At 40.5% G+C, this 23,035-nt stretch overlaps 1 protein-coding gene and 1 long non-coding RNA gene across 2 annotated transcripts in view; one reads left to right on the top strand and one right to left on the bottom strand.

Moving 5' to 3' along the window:
• Positions 1-7,978, bottom strand: part of LOC126456803 (proteasome inhibitor PI31 subunit) — an 88,725-nt gene extending 80,747 nt beyond the window's left edge. Inside the window, exon 1 of the mRNA XM_050092591.1 lies at positions 7,738-7,978. Within this exon, the coding sequence (XP_049948548.1) occupies positions 7,738-7,884 (147 nt within the window). The 5' untranslated portion in view covers positions 7,885-7,978. The remainder of the gene's footprint in view (positions 1-7,737) is intronic.
• Positions 7,979-8,365: 387 nt separating this feature from the next.
• LOC126456802 (uncharacterized) overlaps positions 8,366-23,035 on the top strand; it is a 271,694-nt gene continuing 257,024 nt past the window's right edge. The window contains exons 1-2 of the long non-coding RNA XR_007585391.1: positions 8,366-8,590; positions 9,120-9,189. This is a non-coding gene — a long non-coding RNA (uncharacterized LOC126456802). The remainder of the gene's footprint in view (positions 8,591-9,119; positions 9,190-23,035) is intronic.

Below are 23,035 nucleotides of genomic sequence, written 5' to 3'. Positions count from 1 at the left end.
ATCAGAAAGATATGTACTCATTTTTTCTTAATGTTACTATTACTTAGAATAAAAGGTAATTGTCTGTGTTCATGTTAACAGTACCTACACTCCATGTTCCTGCCACTTGACTGAGATCCCACATCTGCAAAAAACGAGATATAATATTCTGCAATCTGCAACTTCCTGCTCACATTACTAATCTGAACTGTAACTCCATTGGTTGCTCTGGGCCACAGCTCTGGCCTTTAGACAAGATGAAAGATCCAAAACTATAATTACCAACTCACTCCCTGCAGACTAGTGTAACTCCCTTCTTCTCTCCAAGCCTGAGTTCAATTTCTTTAGTGCAGAGCAGGTTATAAAATCTGCTTAACATTTGGCCTTTCAGTCACTCAACCTATGCTTACAAACTGACTGACTTTTGTTGCAGCAACAAAGCTTCTCATTCAGTCTGCTCCTTCTTTCACTAATTACGCTTCTCAAGTTGATGCTGCCTTCCGATAGAACACTCCACTGCTATTACTTCCATTGTAATGACCACAAAAGTTTCTACTGACACTAACGCTTAGAACAGTCCACTCACACTGAGGACATTCCAAAAAATTTACCTTTGGCTTAGGGAAACCCATTATTTGCTAATTTTGCAATATATGGGAGATGATTCTGTCTGAAATGGCCTCAAAAGCACCCTTCCTGAGCAAGGCCAGTCATGGTCTCATTGACGGAACACGCCATGGTACAATTATTCTAGTACACTAACTTTAGGGTCGACAGAAGCGTCCGATCCCACGCGTCGGCTTTGACCCGTGACGTAAGGGTGTTGTGTGTGACGTCATGATGGCACGGAGTTTGGCTTGAGTGTGGCTGTCTCCAGTTCTGTTTTATCTTATTTTATTTACTTTTCTGATCTGTTCGTTCTATCTCGTGAGATTTTTTTTAAATTTAAAAACACTTATTACTTATTTTAATTATCTGTTTCCTCCAATTTCTGTTTTAGTTTATTATATTTATCTTTCTGATCTGTTCGTTCTATCCCATGAGATTTTTTTTTTTTTTTAAGACAAAAAACACTAATCAGCTACTGAAGCATCTTTATCTTCTATGGGTTGCAGGGGTTACGACCCCTGGGGAGGTGGGTGGGTATTCATGCATGGCTGTCTTCACTTACACGTTGTAGCTACGCAAGGCGTCTAAATTTGTTTATATTTAGTTTGCCCCCCCCCCCCACCCAAAACACCCCATTTCCCGCGCTTGTCCCGTTAGTGTCATTAGGCTTCTTGTGGAAAGTGTGTGCGTTTGTTTTTGTTTCCGCCATATTTGTGACGTCATGGGTCAAAGCAGACGGGCGAGATCGGACGCTTCCGTATTTCCCTAACTTTATGACTGCAAAATATCTTTCTAAATTAAAATCTGGATTAGACACGTGAGTTCTTACAAAAACTTGATCCTGCAACACCCAGAAACAATGTATTACATGTATTATATAATTGAAACTGCTCAAGTCACTTTTTACTAATATTTATAAGCATGATGTATTTCAGCGGCATGCTGCCACAATCTGGTGCATTACAGTTACATGTACGTAACATCAATCTGTAGTATGATGAGTATTATTTTCCCGGTGTGCCAGTATGATTACATATTGCAATTTAACCATTTTTGCTGGGAATCTGTCTGACACACAGAACACAGCAATAAACATATCACTGTTGTGTAAATCTTAGGTAGGCACCCTACATGAATGTAGCAGGAAGTGAACCACCTACCACAGATAACTTCCTAAATGGAAGTGGTCTGCTTGCATGCTAGCTGCACACCCTTCACAAAGCACAATCACTACAACAGAATAACTAGTGGCAACACATGAATACAATAACAATCATTTGTTGAAATGATACACATCACAAAAAATATACTTAACTCTTTGAGATAGCATGGCACTGATGAACAAAGTAGATGATTTCTAACTATCTTGATTGAAGTTTGGAGAGTTCAAGAGCAGTCTTCCAATAAGCAAACCACTTTGACTATCACTTCTAGTAATGTTAGATGCTTGGCATTAACTGTCCAATGATTAGACTAGTCAGCATCTGTAAGGATTTGCAGAGTTCACTGCTGATGACTACTGGGTTACGACTGTCCAAGAACTGCTGGAACTGGGACTGTGTGATAACTGAAACTGGCTGAGTGTTGGCATGCAGTAACTTAAATCACGCACCCAGTCTTTGAATGTCTTCTGTGAACAGTCTAGCACATGTATCAAATAGTTCTGGGTTTCAGCATTCTCTACAGTGGAAGACATATCTATTGGCGGATGAATGGGCTATTTGACTGCCTTGTAGTGGAAGCACAAAACTGTTCCTCACACATGCGCCATCTAGGAGGCAGCTGACCAAGCGTAGCACCATGCTGAGACCTTCCTGTTGTGTGGCAGCCTCTGAATATAATGCCGAGTAACGTGTGGCAGACACACACCAGTCATCTTCCCTTAACATTTCACACTCAGATGTTTAAACCACTCCAGAGAGTTAAGAATCTCTGTGAAAATGATAAGGGAGGGGAATGTGTTCATTGCTGTAATAGGTGAGTCAGACAATAAATTTCCAGCAAAAACAGCTAAATTATGATACATTACCTCACTGGCCTAACCAGCAAATAATACTCATCATACTTCAGATATATGTAATGTGCACATAACTGCACCTCATGGCTGCAACATGGTGCACAAATATTCCTTACTAATAAATATTAGTAAAAAGTGACCGAAGCAGTTAAAATTATTTCATAAATTTAAATTACAGTCACAGACCTCAAACAATTCTGTGAACACGGAGAATATTAAACAACACATTACAGTTTCACTGTATTATGAGAGCCATTCCGTTAATGACCTTTTCCATTGTTTTACTCATTCTGTTTAGAAGATAAGCATTGCAAGGAGAGTGCTCCAGGGATGGGATTGATTTTCTGAAACCATCTACATGGTGATGTAGGTTATGAACCCAGGTAACTTAGAAATTTAAAAAACTACATTTAAACCAATTATTTGAACAAAACTAATAATCAAAGACAAGATCTGAAAACAAAAAATTTTAAAGCACTCGATGAGATTAGAATCCACAAGCTCCTGTGTGTCAAGAACGTGTGTTGACCACTACACCACAATGCCACTGTGTGAAGAATTACTACTTTTTTGCTCAAGAGCATCACGCAGAATTCCAAATTTATTTTCATCAATTACCTGCGAACAAGGCCCACACACATCAATGGCTGCAGGGTTTGATATCTGGGGTAACGTACATCACCATATAGATGGTTGCAGAAAGTCAATTCCATCTCTGGCCACCTCTCCTTGTTACACAAATGAAAAATGGGTTGATCGATTTGTTGCTCTACACATCAGCATCAGTGCTGACTGTAACAGGATAATAATGACCAAAAATGTCCCTGTGTTGTCTGGATCATACAGATACCTTCTAATTGTTTTTTGTTGTTGTTTTAGGATTGTGGGATGCTAAACTTTCCTTCAGAGAGTTCAGTTTTCAATAACAAACCTCATTTCTACGGTACTCCTTGGATGAAATGATAACATTGCTGGGTACACATCACCACCCGTCTTCGACTGCACATCCATTTTGAACATCATGGTTGATACACATTTTATCAGATAAACCTTATGCTGATGACAATTATGACTGTTTAATTGTGTCATTAAAACAATGTCCTTAGTAATATAGGAACCAGGTTTTAAATTGTAAGACATTTCCAGGGGCAGATGTGGACTCTGACCACAATCTATTGGCTATGAACTGTAGATTAAAACTGAAGAAACTGCAAATAGGCGGGAAAAGGAGATGGGACCTGGATAAACTGTAAGAACCAGAGGTTGTACATAGTTTCAGGGAGAGCATAAGGGAACAATTGACAGGAATGGGGGAAAGAAGTACAGTAGTAGAAGAAGAATGGGTAGCTCTGAGGGATGAAGTAATGAAGGCAGCAAAGGATCAAGTAGGCAAAAAGACGAGGGCTAGTAGAGCTCCTTGGGTAACAGAAGAAATATTGAACTTAATTGATGAAAGGAGAAAATATAAAAATGCAGTAAATGAAGCAGCCAAAAAGAAATACAGATGTCTCAAAAATGAGATCGACAGGAAGTGCAAAATGACTAAGCAGGGATGGCTAGAGGACAAATGTAAGGATGTAGAGGCTTATATCACTAGGGGTAAGATAGATACTGCCTACAGGAAAATTAAAGAGACCTTTGGAGAAAAGAGAACCACTTGTATGAATATCAAGAGCTCAGATGGAAACCCAGTTCTAAGCAAAGAAGGGAAAGCAGAAAGGTGGAAGGAGTATATAGAGGGTCTATACAAGGGCGATGTACTTGAGGACAATATTATGGAAATGGAAGAAGATGAAGATGAAATGGGAGATACGATACTGCGAGAAGAGTTTGACAGAGCACTGAAAGATCTGAGTCGAAACAAGGCCCCCGGAGTAGACAACATTCCATTAGAACTAATGATGGCCTTGGGAGAGCCAGTCCTGACAAAACTCTACCTTCTGGTGAGCAAGATGTATGAGACAGGCGAAATACCCTCAGACTTCAAGAAGAATATAATAATTCCAATCCCAAAGAAAGCAGGTGTTGACAGATATGAAAATTATCGAACTATCAGTTTAATAAGTCACAGCTGCAAAATACCAGCGCGAATTTTTTACAGACGAATGAAAAAACCAGTAGAAGCCGACCTCGGGGAAGATCAGTTTGGATTCCGTAGAAAAAATTGGAACACGTGAGGCAATACTGACCTTACGACTTATATTAGACTTAGACTTAGAGAAAGCTTTTGACAATGTTGACTGGAATACTCTCTTTCAAATTCTAAAGGTGGCAGGGGTAAAATACAGGGAGCGAAAGGCTATTTACAATTTGTACAGAAACCAGATGGCAGTTATAAGAGTCGAGGGTCATGAAAGAGAAGCAGTGGTTGGGAAGGGAGTGAGACAGGGTTGTAGCCTCTCCCCGATGTTATTCAATCTGTATATTGAGCAAGCAGTAAAGGAAACAAAAGAAAAATTTGGAGTAGGTATTAAAATCGATGGAGAAGAAATAAAAAGTTTGAGGTTCGCCGATGACATTGTAATTCTATCAGAGACAGCAAAGGACTTGGAAGAGCAGTTGAACGGAATGGACAGTGTCTTGAAAGGAGGATATAAGATGAACATCAACAAAAGCAAAACGAGGATAATGGAATGTAGTCGAATTATGTCGGGCGATGCTGAGGGAATTAGATTAGGAAATGAGGCACTTAAAGTAGTAAAGAAGTTTTGCTATTTGGGGAGCAAAATAACTGATGATGGTCGAAGTAGAGAAGATATAAAATGTAGACTGGCAATGACAGGGAAAGCATTTCTGAAGAAGATGGTTCAAATGCCTCTGAGCACTATGGGACTTAACATCTTAGGTCATCAGTCCCCTAGAACTTAGAACTACTTAAACCTAACTAAACTAAGGACATCACACACATCCATTCCCATGGCAGGATTCAAACCTGCGACCGCAGCAGTCCCGCGGTTCCGGACTGCAGCGCCTAGAACCGCATGGCCACCGCGGCCGGCTCTGAAGAAGAGAAATTTGTCAACATCGAGTATAGATATAAGTGTCAGGAAGTCATTTCTGAAAGTATTTGTATGGAGTGTAGCCATGTATGGAAGTGAAACATGGACGATAAATAGTTTGGACAAGAAGAGAAAGAAGCTTTCGAAATGCGGTGCTACAGAAGAATGCTGAAGATTAGATGGGTAGATCACATAACTAATGATGAAGTATTGAATATAATTGGGGAGAAGAGGAGTATGTGGCACAGCTTGACAAAAAGAAGGGACCGGTTAGTAGGACATGTTCTGAGGCATCAAGGGATCACAAATTTAGCATTGGAGGGCAGCGTGGAGGGTAAAAATCATAGAGGGAGACCAAGAGATGAATACACTAAGCAGATTCAGAAGGATGTGGGTTGCAGTAGGTACTGGGAGATGAAGAAGCTTGCACAGGATAGGGTAGCATGGAGAGCTGCATCAAACCAGTCTCAGGACTGAAGACCACAACAACAACATAGTAATATTAATTTATCACAATCAAATGAACAAGTCAGGCTGTTCCTGTTTAGAAGCTAGCAGTGTTTGGGGTGTTCCCAGACCATATTATGGTTGCTGTGCAGGGTAAGCAAACTTGCATTGCCAATTCCCTGTACTAGGCTGCACACACATCAGATGACGAGCTATGATGCAGAAACCTTAGTGCCTAATCCTTGATGGGGGGTGAGGGGCAGGGGATGAGGGCAGAAAGAGGAGGGGTTGGAGGGGGCAGGGGAGGGGGAGGAGGAGAAAAAGATATGAAAAATTCCAAACACAACATGGTGAAAACTAAATTCCTTATTACGTTTCTGGCTCTTTCCCATTCATTCATTGGCACACTATAACCCAAGCAATCACATTTAAAAGTGAAGCAGTTGTCTAGATGTAGTAAAACCACTAAAATAGAAATGAAGAAACTGAACAATCATTAAACTCTCTCTCCTGTGTCAAAAATAAAAAAGGGTGAATAAGGCACTTCAGAAAAAGTATCAAGTTTTAAAACTTAAAAAACTCTTCATCAACAACTAAAGCAAAATGCTACAACCTCCAAGTGATACTTTACAACTGTCTGTATTACAAAACTTGAAGCATGCCATAAAAACTACACTCTGCTAAGCCATCTCATGAATGGGAACGCATACATCATGAAATGTTCTGTTCAAAGATAGATCACAACTATTAGGCCTACATCCCTCCCAAGTGGCTGTAAGAAAGTGTTATTGTCAGATAGTACATTTCACAAAATTGCAGCTTAATATTCCACATGCCCATTATTCCCATGATTGAATGATGCTACATCTTCAAACCAATGCAATGATGAAGGGCCAACAGTTTGTGGTATACACAGATTGATAATTTTTCTGAAGTGCTTTATTCACCCTTTTTTATTAGCTGCCATGTTAGCTAACTGATTTTCCAGAAGTCCTCTGTGCACTGATTCCAAACAGAAGAACACTTTGCAGATAGAAATTTAATACACAAGTAGCATTTACATCTTAAGACAAACCACTAACTCAGTTTGTCAACGATAGAAAAAGAAATCTCTATACTGGAGTGCACAGGGGTCTGGAAATGGCATTAATGATATGCCGAAATTGGTCGTGTGAATAAAAATAACAACTTCTGGAAACATACGGCTATCTGTTAATTTTTCTTTAGTAAATATCTGACCGGCCACTGTGCCGTATCAACAGAGTGTTACAAAACTGGCTAAACTTCATAATCAATACCATTTCTGCAATCTGTTCATAAAGTACCGGCACTCCTTGGTCTATGGAGTCATAGCTTACAATTGCAATCTCACACGCTTAAAAACGTATGAATTTTGCTAATGTAGCATTAAAAGCAATCACATAACAGTCTTTATAAGCATAGTACACTGACTCACGCCCGCAAAATGAATTTATTATATGAAAGACCACTACAATCTCTCCGTACTCATGTTGAGGATTTTTGGGAATATGGGAGTGTGGCAAATTTGCAACGGCAACTGCATGAAATTGTGACATGACACAACGAGTTATCTATACGCTGTGATGAAGCAAAAACATTCGGTGGTTTATTTGTTAAATGCATCGGTTTTCGGTATTTAGTTCATAAAACAACGTAAAAGCTTACATCATTTCCAACTCCAAGACATTTGAAGCCACAGTTAATCAGCTTCCAGTGTACTAAAGCAACTAAAATATCTTCTTTTCTTGTTATTGTGTTTTCTACAAGACGATACAACAAGTCCCATCCAAACAATTCCTTTGCACCTGACATGTCGTCGGCTAAGTTTATTTTTCCACCTGATACAATATACTTGCTCTACAAAAGCAAAACAAAACTTCCAAACATTTTCAGAAACTGCAGAATCATACACTTTGCGTCAAAGATGATCATATTGTCAATGATAAAATATCATTCTATATTAAGTAATATTTTAAGAAAAATAGCGCAAACTATTATGAATCATTTTAATATGATGTAATAATCTTAAATTTATTGATTAGAAGCGTTAAAATTAAAATTGTTTATGAAATTGTGTTTGAATTTAAAAAGTTTTTCCGGCAAAAGAAACAATTCACAATTGTACTAAAACTATTTTTTATATACTACATGTGAATTAATTACATTTAAGACGAAACAGTGTGCTAATGATTGTGTCTTAACGATAGCTCGAATCCACAGTCGACTTAGCTGTGTTGAAAAAAAGAAAACACTTTTCGCTCTCTGACAAGTGAGTTCACAGAGGTTCAGTTTCAAGATGGCGCATTGTGAGCAGTAGTGAGGTGTCCGTGTGCCGTTCAATTGTAAATTACATTCCGTAAATGAGATGGGGTGAAAATGTGAAGTTCCGGGAAACGCAGTGAAAGTCGTTTGGTGTATATATTTTTGTTTAATTTATTCCAGTACTCATTATTGTGAAGCATCATGGCAACTGATAAAATTAAAGTTGCGGTGAGGGTTCGCCCTTTCAACAGGCGAGGTATGTATCTTACAGAATATAAACTCACGCACATTGATATGTTCTATTTTTTATAGTATAGAACACCATAGGTTTGCACAGATGGTATGTTTATCCTCGGTGTGCCGTAATGTCAGATGTCATCAAAGTTAGAATGGTGAAAACATTTCCTTGTGTAGATGTCATTTAAGCGCAATATTTTTTTTTAGGTCTTTTTTTCCTAGTGGTACAATGGAATTAAAATTTTCAAAGTGGCAGGTTGTCTTTAATAACGCCTTATACAGAAGAGCGTTCGCGTTAGCTTGGAAATAGTTTCGGACGTTTTTTATGTGCAAAACATTGTATGAACTGCTTCGCATAATTATTGTCTTGTCATATACTTGTAAGCGTAAAGCAGAATGGAAAAGAATTACGACCTATTTAGACATCAAAGTCAGATAAATATGGTTTTCTCTAGTAGTCAGTTTGTTGTCAGTAAATGAACAAGCTATAAAGCTCTACGGTATGCATCTGTGCTTACGCTTAATGCAGTATGTGCTTCGATTTACAGAACTGGAGTTGGGAACCCAGTGCGTCGTTCGGATGGAGGGTCAGCAGACCATACTTCATCACACTGAAAGGTAAGAAATGGAAATACAGTTCCAGATACTATCCTCATTCTGTAGATATTAATTTTTAAAAGTGATATGAATTGTAAACATTTTTTATTGACTCATCTATGGTGATAAATGAGAACTTTCAATGCAAAAACACCATCATCCGCCGTGACTGCTTTACATTTTCTTTTAGATACAATCTCCACTCAATTAACGTAGCGTATGTTGTTGCATATTATTTACTTTTGTCGGGTATTACGTTATAGCATATGTCATTGTCTCGCCAAAAAAAATACTTTTCCTATAATTTCTCATAATTTGCTTTACTGTTTCCATTGACTGACACCCGTGCCGTATCCTAATACAGTAACGTTTTTATTTTTTTTTATCGGTTTACTGCTACCGAAGGCAAGGACATAGCTCTACGCGCGGTGGAATTGTGGAAGATGGTGCCGTCCTGTCAACAACTGTGTGTTTGGATAATGATATAGCCTAGACAGTCATGAAGGAAGCACAGTTAGTGACGTGTTATAAGGAACCGCCCAGTATTCGCTTTGGAGCCACACAAGATAAATCCTGGTATCTTGAGGCAGAAATCGAATCTGAACAGATAATATTTAAATTTGTGTTTCTAAATGTATACGAGAAGTTTGACTCTTCAAGATGTGTACAATTTCACTGAACTTCATACTTATGTAATGTATACTTTTCCTCTCGTTTTCGTGTCGCCGAAATCATGTGCCTCGCGATAGCATGAATAATAATGAAAGAGAAATAATAAAGATCATTACCGTCGAAATGCTGTACCACCCTTGTACTCCTGTATCTCCGCAATGGGGAAAGTAAGGTCTGCATCTTTTCTGTTTTTCTCTTCGCCTGTACATTTCACCTAGTTTTGACGTGGTAGCTAACTGGCATTGCATTTGATTCGATTAATATAGAAATGTTCGCCAGAACACTACTAAGTTTATTCCGCCCAGCTGCGAGGCGTGTTTACTTCTTCAATGAAGCAACCATCTAATGAAATATTTAATCGAATGATACTTTAACGTGCACCTGTTTTTTAGTGTTTTCCATTACTGTCCAGAACCATGGAACTGAAGGAGAGGGAAGGTAATGTTGTTTAAGTTTCCGTTAAAGGACAGTGCGACCTTCGCCAGGATGCAAGGGGGACGCATCTGCCAATGTCAGGTCATGCTTCACGTAAGATCAACTCAGTCATGGTTCATTAAACAAGTTTGATAAAGCTGATGTCTTACAGTACCGTTGTCTAGCTGAGCGAGTGTCCATGTGCCAAAGGAACATCTCGCCACATCATAAAACAGTTTAGAAATTATCACAAATGGTAAACAGCTGCATTTCCCTGGTACCTTTTCGTGTGTAACTGAACTGTGAACATCTTTTTGTCAGTGATAAATCTCAGATCGGATGTTCCATTGTTTAAAATATAATTGCAGTATTTCAGTGCTGTTATTAGTATAAAGTTGCTTTCCCTATATATGAAATCGGCATTGACTCAACGAAGACTGCTGCTCTGCATTGAGAAGTAAAAAACCAATGCACCGAGTGTCAAAATTTCGCTCGATGCTTAGCTCGTCCCGGCATTCTTTTACGTGAAGAGCAGTCAGAGAACTGACTGGACTGGTTTAATTTTAGTTTCAGTAGGGTCGCAGGTTTTTAATATAGTCTCGTACCATAATTTGCCAAATATTTCGGCCCATCCCTTAGGTGCGATCACTTAGGACTGTTTTATCAAACACCTGAAAATTTTTAACACTTCGTTAATTCAATCAGTCGCTTTATTCCCATCACTTTAGGCTAATCGATTACACCTAATGGATCATTCACAGCGAACAAGAATGTGCAGATGGTGGTTCCATCACAAATTGGTGGGCCATCCCTCGAATCTTGGTCCGGGCGCCCTGTTTAAGGCGAACTTTGGTTTAAGTCCTGTCTAGTTCACTTCTCGTGTCTGTCAGATCTAAGGCAAGCACAAAGCTTTAAATTCCGCCCACAAACAGTGCTCGCTAGCCCACTCATACCCCAGAGATTTGATGTGGTAACTAAAAATGCGTAATATGGAGATACGAACCAATAGATCGTCATTGGACAGACTAGTGACTGTTGGAGGTGCCACAATTTATACTCATTATAATCAGATCCGTAAGGTGCACTGTGGAGATCGCTTACATTGTACTGTGCGTTCAATATTCCCCGTTATATATGTGGACGGATCGTTTGAACTGACTGTTGGTCAAATCTTCTCTTTTAGTGCCCCTGCAGGAGCTGTCTGCATTATATCTTCCATCGAAACGGATTCTGGGATATAAATAAGTGCCTTGGTTGGAGGCGCAATGGTTTAGGTTTTTTAACATTTCCGTGACTTTCTTTTGCTGTGAGGAAAAGGAAATTAACCATCATTCATATTTTTGTGTTTAGTTCCTATGAACAAGTTTTATTTGTATCAGGTATCAATTCAGTAAACAGGCATTCGAAAAGTAACTAGGCATTAGATATGCCGTCCATTATGCAGGCTCTGGGCAATTTGGTAATATCGCACAAATGAATCGAGATCACTGATTTTATACATTACTGAATCCACTTCGTGTCTCAGGTTTATATAAGAATATTGAAATTGTAATGATTTAATCAAAGCTTTGTTATTGTAGGATATGTGACTCACACATTTTGTGTGATCTCAGTTCCAACGCCGTACCGCTCATCCTAGCTTTTCCCTGGTTTCCTAAAATCACCCAGGCGGGTACCAGGCTAGCTTTGTTAGGAAGACGCTACCGATTGCTTTCTATAACATATCCCGGAGATTCTGATCTTCCAAAGTGTCCCAAATGGAACTTCGGGGAAGAGGGGGGAGGTTAGCGCCGTGTTGGCTTTGCAAGAAGGTGTATATCCTTCCGCAAAATTTGATTGATATCAAGAAGCCTCTAAGGCCAAGTTAATGGCTGTGGAAGAGCAAGGTAAGAACTTGACCTGAGAGATAAGCCATTGGTGTCATTGGCTTTATTATGTAGTGTAGTTGGCTTTACTATGTGGTGTAGTAACGCAGATAGTGTCTACTGCACTCATTTAATCATACAGCACCAGTTCTGTCCAAATGGATGTTTTCGGAATACCGCGTCATCAAAGACCTGGTCAGTTTATCGCCAGCGGAAATTCGTCTGAGGTTTCCGGAGATCTGTAAGGAGTCTGCTCCATCATGATCAACAGTTAGAAGCTGGATGCAGGTTTGACGCTGATCCACGTTTTGGGACATCCCTCCACTGCAACCTTAGAGGAAAATATCAACACACTGTATAAGATAGTATTGAACGTTTGGCCGTAGGCATACCAGAAGAAAGGGAGCATCATATTTAATGTGAAGAACTAGCTGATATCTTGCGCGCGCATATGCTAATTCATCCCAGTAATTTTGTTTACCTGTTTTTGAAAGTACAGCAGCAGCTTAGAAACGTCAGTTTAACGTTAAACTCAGTCGTAGTCATTTTTAGTTTAGCTGCCAAGGTCACGAATTAGAGTTTCTGGCTGAGTAAAATTGTGTGCTTGGCTGAAGCATCTCACCACGACATCCGATTAAACCGTACTACCCTTCTCCCAATCCCCCCGGGCGCTATGTATAAATGTGGGTTTCCTGGCAACAGAGAATAGCTAAATATTTATAAAAACAACTGAACAAGTCGAAAGAGTTCTGTTCGACTAAAATTAGACGTCTATACCCGGACTCGTTACCAGTAAGTCTATCCTCCAAAAAAGCTGTGCATTCGACACAAATATAGTCGTTTCCGATTACAATTATTTATAGACGGCCCGTCCCTTCCTTGTTGCCATACCACGGAATATTTTACCAGTGCCTGTATTTGAACAAATATTGGCTAAATTTCCCCAGCTGTTCCAGAGCTAGCCTGGTAAAAACACACACACTTTTTCTAAAAGCGCTGCGATATACATATGCCCAATTTTCTGGATACCGACCGCATATCTGATGTGAAAAGTTTCTCAGAATCTGATTTTGTGCGTAGATTTGTTACTGAAGATGTGTGAGTGAAACACTTAATTCCACAAACCAAGCTGAAATGAAAGCAGTGGGCGGGTTCCAGTGGACCTACGCGAAACATGTAAAATGGGTATCATCAGCCGGCGATGTTACGGTAACTGTTTCCTGAGATACAAAGATGCCTTGCTCTTGTGGGTTTGATTTGCAAAGTGTAAATTAATAACTGTTGAATACTACAGAGCTATTATAGACGAAATGGATTAATTCCGTAGGTGTAACAGACCTGAGTTCTAATATCTTAAAAATCAGTCCAAATTCGGACAATTCATGCAGTCAAAAAGTTAGGCGGGGGCAGAAACGACGTATCTGAAGTACGAATTTTTGCTGTCTGCCTTATTTATTAGTTTATGTACGCACCTAACTTCGGCTTACTAGCTCATCTAACATCAGAGGCGGTTTGCTTTATCCATATAGGGCCATTCTAAAAGAACTTTTATTTCACCAGACATTTTTATTAAGTGTAAGGGAAGAAAGCTTGTTTTATGACAATTTTGATATCTTAGGTGTTTTTCTACGTAGTCACCATTCAGATTTAAACAATGTTCTTAGCGTTCCACTAACTTTCGTATGCCTTGTGCACACTCAGTTGCTTCGAAGTCGTTGAACCAGTCTTTAACGTCCTCTTTCAGTTCGTTGTCATTTGCGTCCAAAAAATCGTTCAATTTTGCAACAAGATGATAATCACTCGGCTCAAAGCACTGCATTCGAAGCGGATGTTCAAAAACGTCTCACTTCGTCAGTCACATCTGAAGGTCGTTCTGAGCGTTCATTGTTATGAATATTAGTTCGTGTTCCATTAAACATGATGCACAATTTTAGAGTTCAAATATTTATCACATTTCCATAAACTCGGTTCTATGGCTGCAAATTTTGATAGGATGCCCCATTTTTTCACACATTTTAAAAGTGCTCAGATAAGCGCTAAATGACAGCTTCACGTCTTCGTTAGCGCCGTACTGGCGGCAACGGCTAGTAAAATCTGTGCGAGGGAATGGGGGCTAGAGTTAAGCGGTTCGTCAGATCAAAATGTTCTTTTCTTTCAGAATAATGCTCGTAGTACATATAACATATGCCATGGGACAAGCACGGATTTTACCGGGAAAGATCAATCATCAGCTGTTCCGAATTCAAGATAACATGATTAGAGAGTTCAGGCATCTTGGCACGTTTGGCTCCAAATAACGACATCTGTTATGATAGCCCACAATCGATGAATCGCACGCTATAGAGGCTATTCAGTGTGTTTACCTCTCTAGGAGAGACAGTGTCTAGACAATCTGGTGTACAGAGCATGCAAAGTTGTCGGCACTCACTGCTCGCCGTGATTTTCTGCCAGGCGGTCGATAGTGTTTACACGATTGTCATGTGCCAGTGTTTCCTTTTAACATTACGTTAGATAACTAGACTTAATTTATGGTACTGGCACCACTCTATGGGGATTTCTGGCGGAGGCTGTTGTCAGTGAGTTCTCATTTACAAGTGTCATTTACTATAGCTTTTATCCTAATTTTTAAAGTGTTCAACTGCAGGTAATCTGATGTTCTTTCGAACACAATAAAAGTATATCAGTACAGCTGTTGTGGTTTCTTAGTAACACTAACAAGAATCAGATGTGGAGATTAAAATAAGCAAGAAAAAACACTGTGCAGGGTTATGTGCGCGTGATTGTGCAATTTTTTAAAGCACTGGAAATTATAGATTATGGGCGTAAAATTGTGTGAATTTTCGATCATTTGAAGAGTACATTCGAAATAATAATATCTAAGTAAAGCACTTTATACATATTGGAAATTGACACAAGGGTTTTACTAAACGTTCTATTCCACCACAATCTGCTGTGCGTTATTACGAACTGTGCTTATGGACGAGAGAGAAAATTTGCCTTATATTCCTAACAAAGTTCGCTTAACATCGTTGGTATGCCCTCCCAGCAAACGATAGGCCGAAACAGTTGGATAACCATAATACTGCCAAAACCTCACAGCTATTCGTTTGAATTAAAGTTAGTGATGATTTGGTTCAGGTAGCGCTGTTTTTGCGGTTGTCTTTGTTTCTTTCACTAATCGTGAGTAGAGGCACAATGCGTATTTGTAATATGTTCGTCTACCATGTTTCAAGATATTTAAGTAAAGTATCCAGCCTTGCTTTAACCTTTAATCCATCCAGTTACGACAGTGTTCTCATTCTCTCTTGACAAATGTTGTAGGGCTCCCACCTTGCACCACTAATAACAGATTAGGTTTTTCCAATCCATGTATTTCGGCGTTTTAATGTGTGACACCGAACTGTAGGTGTGGTGCAAAATTGTCTTCCACCTAGAGATCTGAAATTTAGATTATGACGCATTTTACTCTTTAACATAAGCTGTTATAACTCATAATGAGCCTCAAGATAATCTGCGCAACTCAGCGCCTGCAATGACGGGCAGGTGTCACTTTTGCCCTCTGGTGAATCGATCGATGGTAGCGGTTTCCTTACTCTTCCCACTTAGTGAAATCAAGAATAAGAGCACCCTGGTCAGTTCCAATGAGTGCACGGTCTAATTCTCTTTTTCCTTGTTATGTAAATAGAGCTAATAAATCAGCTACAAAGGGTAATTTCAGTTGGCGATTTATCTGGTAATAAATATACAACCAGTCGCTTTTTCCAGTTTATTGGTGCGATTTATTCCACCAAAAACACGTTTTCGAGCCATTGCAGGCTCATCGCCAGATGGAGGTGTTACAAGAATATTATGGTGTGGACCAAGTGGAGCTAGATCATAGAAAGTGAGTCAGTGTAAAACCATCTGCAGCTAAATACTGTGTATATCTGTGTACATAGCTTGATAATGTACGTTATAGGAGTAGATTTGATATATATACCATAAGGCAGTGCACTCATCAGCACTGGATCTAGCTACACTTGGTCCGCAGAATGTTCTTGTAACAACTCCATCTGATGAGCCTGCATTGATTCGAAAACGTGTTTTTGATTGAATAAATCGCATCAAAAAAACTAGAAAAAGCGACTGGTTGCATATTTATTACCAGATAAATCGTCAATTTAATTCGCAGTCGCAGCTCGTCATCCACAACGGATATACAGTAATTTCAGTGTCTCGAGTAATGTTTGAAACTTTGCAAGGGCTATCCCAAGAATAAACATTTGCTTTCAGTAATCATTAAAATATGTGTGGTAAAACGCCTGGGAGATCTATATTTTTTGAGTAAGTTCTTTTGAAGAGTATGTGAACATGTGATTCGCTAAGTGATTATTTTACTGGATTTCATATGAAGAAAGTGGAACGTAACCAAGTGTTGCGTACTTATTAACCTCTCACGTGGTGTGTGGTTGCAGTTCAATAATTGGAAGAATGAAAACAATTAAAAATACATTAAACTGTTCGACAGTGCAATACCGAAGAGGAAGTATAAATATTAGCACTTGTAAACAATGAAGCGGACAGGCAGAATAGAATTTTGTTGTATAATAATAATAATAATAATAATAATAATAATAATAATAATAAACTGAGATTGCAGAAATGGAATTGCCAGAGAAATGAAGCGAACAGGACCAACATAAACATGAGAAAATCTGGTTCAAGAACCACCCACGGGATGAAGCGTGCGTTTCGTAAGAGTAATTTGATACAAATTGAGCAAGATTTAAAAAAAAAATTCAAATGCAAAATGAATGCAAACCCTCGAGCCTACAGTTCAAAGATACCAAGGGGGAAACTAGCCCACAGTGACGAAGATAATTTCAGATTCTAACAAGGAGACATTTTGAATGTTTCCAGAGCTGTGAGGATCCAGAAACTGTATTCGTTTATGAAAACAATCCAGACATCTACGCAGCGTCGTCTCCATCTACGAAGGAAGAAGCCAGGAATATCAACCACAGAAGGACTACAAAGTACGGGTTGAAGATAAAGTAGTCGCCGAAATGTGGAAGCATACAGTGGGTAATGCAGTTGATAAACATGTTGCAACTACTCAAGAGACTTGGGAAAGCGAAGAAAGTGCAAGTGGATGGACCCCCGCTGTAATTCATACACTACGTAAGAAAAGGGAGAAAAGAAGTGACACTACCGTGGAGTCTGTCTCCTCCCAACAACTTCAAAGATCCTCCCAAAAGCTCAGTAGAATGGGTCGGACCAACAACTCGAATCCATAAACGTGGGAATACCAAGACTATTTCAGGAAGGGACGATTATGTGCTGAGCAGATTTTGAATCTGAAGTCGATCCCTTTACACGTGAAACTAAGGAACGGGAAATTGATCGAACCAACCTATCTGAAATCCTTGAAGAGTTTGGCGTAGGTAACAAAAAAAAAGACGATTATCAAGCAAACTCTAATAAACACCACCTCTAAAGTGACGTTCAGAGGGGAGATGTCTTATCCCTTTGTATTTGGGATAAGTGGTACAAGGAGTTGGATTGTCGTCTTTGCTCCTCTACAGTGTTTTAGAAAAGGCTGTCCGAGAATGGTGGAAAGAAATGAATAATTCAAGGGTGGAAAATAGGGAACGGCTATAGTACATCAATTGACTGTCTAGCTTTTGCGGATGATCTAGTGATCTTTTCAGATTCAATAGCTACGGTAGGAAAACACCCTAATCACCTGAAGAGACAGGCAGCGAAGGCTGGGCTCAGAGGACCTTTTAGAAGACGCACTTTGACAAACATACAATCAGTGCTAAGAGAAGTCTTAAGTCGGACCATGAAAAATTAAGCAGACAAAAAGGTTTAAATAATCAGCTGAGTGGATGGAACCTAACTTATCAGAGAAAGAAGCATTCGTATCACGCATTACCAAAACGGAAATGGCCCGTCAACTAACTAAAGGCATCTACAATAAGAGATCGATAACCTTAAACGCCAAAATTAGACACCATTGCTGTTATACCGGAGGTTTTGTATGCGGCAGAGACTCTTAGAATGAACAAGGAAGGTCAAATGCAGAAATTTGAGCCCGAAGAAAGAAATACGTCGAGAAAAATTGTGCATCCTATTGAAGAAAATAGTGTACAAAAGACGTCAGAGCCACGAACTATACGAGTATAAACACGTGGAAAAAATAAGTGACAAGATTGGGAAAAGAAGGGTTGCCTTTTATGACACGAATGAGCCCATTAAGGATATCTAGAAGCATACTAACGTTCTTTAAAGACAAGAAAACCAAAGGGGCATGGTTTACATAAGTAGAATAAGATCTTCAGGGACTGAAAATTTCTCATAAAGATATCTGCTAAAGGAAAAACTATGAACGCTCAAATGCCTCCAGGAGAAGCCGAAACCGAAGTTGAAGACAGGGAAGAGAAAAGAATAACACCGGAAACGAATGCTAGCTTGTAGTATCAACTCCCTATCTTATATGTTGTTTAAGTTGCTGAGATGATGGTTCAAAAATCCAGGTGCGTAGCATCAGTTAGAGCGTTAATTAGTGGATAAAATGTTAAATGAAAGTAAAATAATACGTTTTGAAAAATGTATGTACGTATTGCTGAATAGGGACACCGCGCGATCTTAAACCATTCCTGCTTAAAATCGTTTGTGGCTGGGAATCATTCTAAGTGCAGCGAGGTTACAGCATCTGCAGGTAGGTATTTTGTATACCTTCCAGAACCGCATACCAAGGATGGAATCTATGTACTAGATAAATTTTGAGTAAAGTGCAGTCATATAAATGGGACTTACACGGAAAATATCTACATCTATACTCCGCAAGCGACCTTACGGTGTGTGGCGGAAGGTACCTCTAATACCACAATCATTTTTTTTTTTCCTCTTCTCTGTTCCACTCACGAATGGTGCATGGGAACAGCGACTACGATAAATTCAGTATGAGCTCTAATTTATCTGATTCTGCCTGACTCCCACTGGCAGGTAGAGACTTTTTCCCTTGCGTTGTCATCGTGAAGTGCGGCTTAGGATGCTGTTAAGCCGTCCTCACAAGGGACGAGTCAGCTAACGCAGACGTGGCGCTCTGCGAGCTTTGTGACGTCGTTTCTTGCTGTTTCACGTTGAGGAGCCATTTCGTCACGTGAAACACGAAATAAGTTCTGCGATATTTCGACAATGTGGCACGTGAAGTTAACCAATAAGACGGTAGGAAGGTCTGTGCGTCACCAGTAGAACGTAATAGATGCCATATCGTATTTATAGTGTTCAGTTGAAGCCCACATTTTATTGGTTTTTATGTTACAACTTAACTCACATTGAATATCCCCTCTTTCTAAGCACCAGCTCACTGAATCTCTGCAGACCGCGAATTTATTGGTACAGTTTGTTATAATAAAGTGACGTGTTACAGAATTTTCGTGTTTAGTTACTTTCGTGTTAGAACTCGCGTGTTATGGCACGTTGAAGATTAATCACAAACATGTCGTCCTTGATTGGATTTGTTATAATTAAATGGCATACCAGCGATTCAAACCTTCAGAAGACCGTAACATAAAATACAAGGTCACGCCTTATACAGTTTCAGCCTAACATGGTTGATTGGAGCGCCACGTTATGAGAACAGTAGCTAGCGGGTTCGCGTTCCCCCTGTATCCAGATTTTTTCCACCTTCGCTGTTTCTAAAATTTTGTGGGATTTTCTCGTTAACGTCATACAAATAATTTCTGTAATATTTCATATTATTCTGTCAGGAGTAAATTTGTTCGATTTTGTTAACTTCTATAAGTTGATGTCGTTACTGACTGGGTGTGTATCTTTCCTTTTTGTATTTTTACGTGTTCACGGATGTTGAATTTTTCTTTTATGTGTGCTACAGACAGAACAACGTGACTAGCATATGCACAAAGGAGGAAATTTGCATTTTAATAGAGCTATCGTAGTCATTCTACGCGCGTCCATTTTCGTAAACAAACTGTGTAGTTTACGAGCAGAGTGAAGCCGAAACTGCCGCTGGAGACCTGTAAGGGAGGCAAAATCACATTAACATGGAGAGGAGTCTTCCGAAGTAAGAATGATTTCAGGTGTGCCGCAAGGGAGTGTCGTAGGACCGTTGCTATTCACAATATACATAAATGACCTTGTGGGTGAGATCGGAAGTTCACTGAGGCTTTTTGCGGATGATGCTGTGGTATATCGAGAGGTTGTAACAATGGAAAATTGTACTGAAATGCAGGAGGATCTGCAGCGAACTGACGCATGGTGCAGGGAATGGCAATTGAATCTCAATGTAGACAAGTGTAATGTGCTGCGAATACATAGAAAGAAAGATCCCATATCATTTAGCTACAATATAGCAGGTCAGCAACTGAAAGCAGTTAATTCCATAAATTGTCTAAGATTTCGCGTTAGGAGTGATTTAAAATGGAATGACCATTTACAATTAATCGTCAGTAAAGCAGATGCCAGACTGAGATTCATTGGAAGAATCCTAAGGAAATGCAGTCCGAAAACAGAGGAAGTTGGTTACAGTACACTTGTTCGTCCACTGCTCGAATATTGCTCACCGGTGTGGGATCCGTACCGGAGAGGGTTGATAAGAGATAGAGAAGAGCCAACGGAGAGCAGCGCGCCTCGTTACAGGATCATTTAGTAACCGCGAAAGCGTTACGGAGATGATAAACTCCAGTGAAGGACTCTGCAAGAGAGACGCTCAGTAGCTAGGTACGGGCTTTTGTTGAAGTTTCGAGAACATACCTTCACCGAGGAGTCAAGCAGTATATTGCTCCCTCCTACGTATATCTCGCGAAGAGACCATGAGGATAAAATCAGAGATTAGAGCCCACACAGAGGCATATCGACAGTCCTTCTTTCCACGAACTATACGAGACTGGTATAGGAGGGAGAACCGATAGAGATACTCAAGGTACCATCCGCCACACACCTTCAGGTGGCATGCGGAGTATGGATGTAGATGTAGCCAGAACATTCCGTGTGCCGACGGTGCTGTGTCACGTGACGCTGGATTTCCCGTCCGCGTCCACGTTAGCTGCCTCGTCCCGCGTGACGACAGCCTTAGATGAGCGTTGCGGCTGCGCCCCCACCAGGTGGACAGAACGGTAGCAGCCGCGTGGCGTCCGGGCCTTGTCAGCAGTGCCCGCGTGTGCTGACCTGAATGGGCGGGCAGGTTGCGCAAGGCCCACGCCGCTGGTGTAGTGGCGGCCGACGAGCGCCACCGGCTGAAGCCCGCCTAGCGAAGCCTCGCAGCTGCCGGAATTTTGGGGACAGCGCGCGACTGTCACAGCGGTTACACCTCCTGTCCGTCATGGTACCGGGGCAAAAAGGTTGGCTTGTACGCAGGAGGGCGATTCAGTGTCGTCGTTCAGCATGCGGGAACCGTGCGCCCCGCAGAAGTGTACGGTGTGTACGTCGAAATACGGAATGTCCCGCAAACATCTACAGCGATACTCCGCAAGCCACCGTACGGTGCGTGGCGGAGGGTACCCTGTACCACAAGTCGTTTCCTTTCCTGTTAACTCGCAAATATAGCGAGGGAAAAACGACTGCCTACATGTCTTCGTGATGATGATGAAGTCCCATACTCTTTGACAAAGCGTAGGAGACCCGCACCGCCGTACTGGGCAAGGTCCTAGTGGAGGTGGTTTGCCATTGCCTTCCTCCGACCGTAATGGGGATGGATGACGATGACGACGACGACACCCAGTCATCTCGAGGCAGGTGAAAATCCCTGACCCCGTCGGGAATCGAACCCGGGACCCTGTGCTCGGGAAGCGAGAACGCTACCGCGAGACCACGAGCTCCGTATGAGCCCTAATTTCTATCCTTTTACCGTCGTTGTCCTTACGCGCAATGTATGTTGGCGTCAGCAGAATGGTTCGACAGTCAGCTTCAAATGCCGAGTTCCTAAATTTTCCCAACAGTATTTTCGAAAAGAGGTCACCATGGACTCCCATTTAAGTTCACGAAGCATGTCTGTAACACCTAGATGTTGTTCGAACATACCTGTAACAAATCTAGCAGCCCGCCTCTGAATTGCTTCAATGTCATCCTTCATTCTGACCTGGTACAGATCACAAACACTCGAGCAGTACTCAATAATAGGTCGTACCAGCCTCCTATAGGCGGTCTCCTTTATAGATGAACCACTCTTTCTTAAAGTTCTCCCAATAAAGCGAAGTCGATGATTCGCCTTCCCTATCATAGTTCTAGCACGTTCGTTCCATTTCATATCGCTTTGCAAAGTTCCGCGCAGATATTTAAACAACTTGACTGTGTCCAGCAGGACACTAGCAATACTGTATCAGAACATTACAGGTTTGATCTTCTTACTCATCCTCATTAACTTAATTTTTCCACATTTAGGATTAGCTGCCATTCATAACACCAACTGGAAATGTTGCCTACGTCGTATCTTCGTACAGTCAGTCAGCTTTGACACCTTACCCTACATGACAGGATCATCAGCAAAAAACAGCAATTTGCCGCGCACCCTGTCCGCCAAATCATTTATATACATATACAACAGCAGCTTTCTTATAACACTTCCCTGGGGCACTCTTGACAATACTCTTTTCTCTGAACACTCGCCGTTGAAGACAACATACTGGGTTCTATTATTTAAGAAGTCTTCAAGTCACATATCTATGGACTGGACTTCTTTCCGTAAGCTCGTACATTTGTTAACAGCCTGCAATGGGGCACATTGTCAAATGCTTTCCGGAAATAAAGAAATATGCAATCTTAGTTCGCAGTATATCATTTGAGGAAAGGAGAAATTGAGTTTAGCACGATCGACACTTTCTAAAACCACGCTGATTCTTGGACATAATCTACTTTTATTCATGTATCTATATGTCGGTATAGGTCTGTCCGCTTGTTTCCATGGCACCATG

Source organism: Schistocerca serialis, chromosome 2 (genome assembly GCF_023864345.2).
Source record: "Schistocerca serialis cubense isolate TAMUIC-IGC-003099 chromosome 2, iqSchSeri2.2, whole genome shotgun sequence".
NCBI lineage: Eukaryota > Metazoa > Arthropoda > Insecta > Orthoptera > Acrididae > Schistocerca > Schistocerca serialis.
Note: the sequence above shows the minus strand (reverse complement) of the source record. Positions and strands in the feature narration are given on the sequence as shown.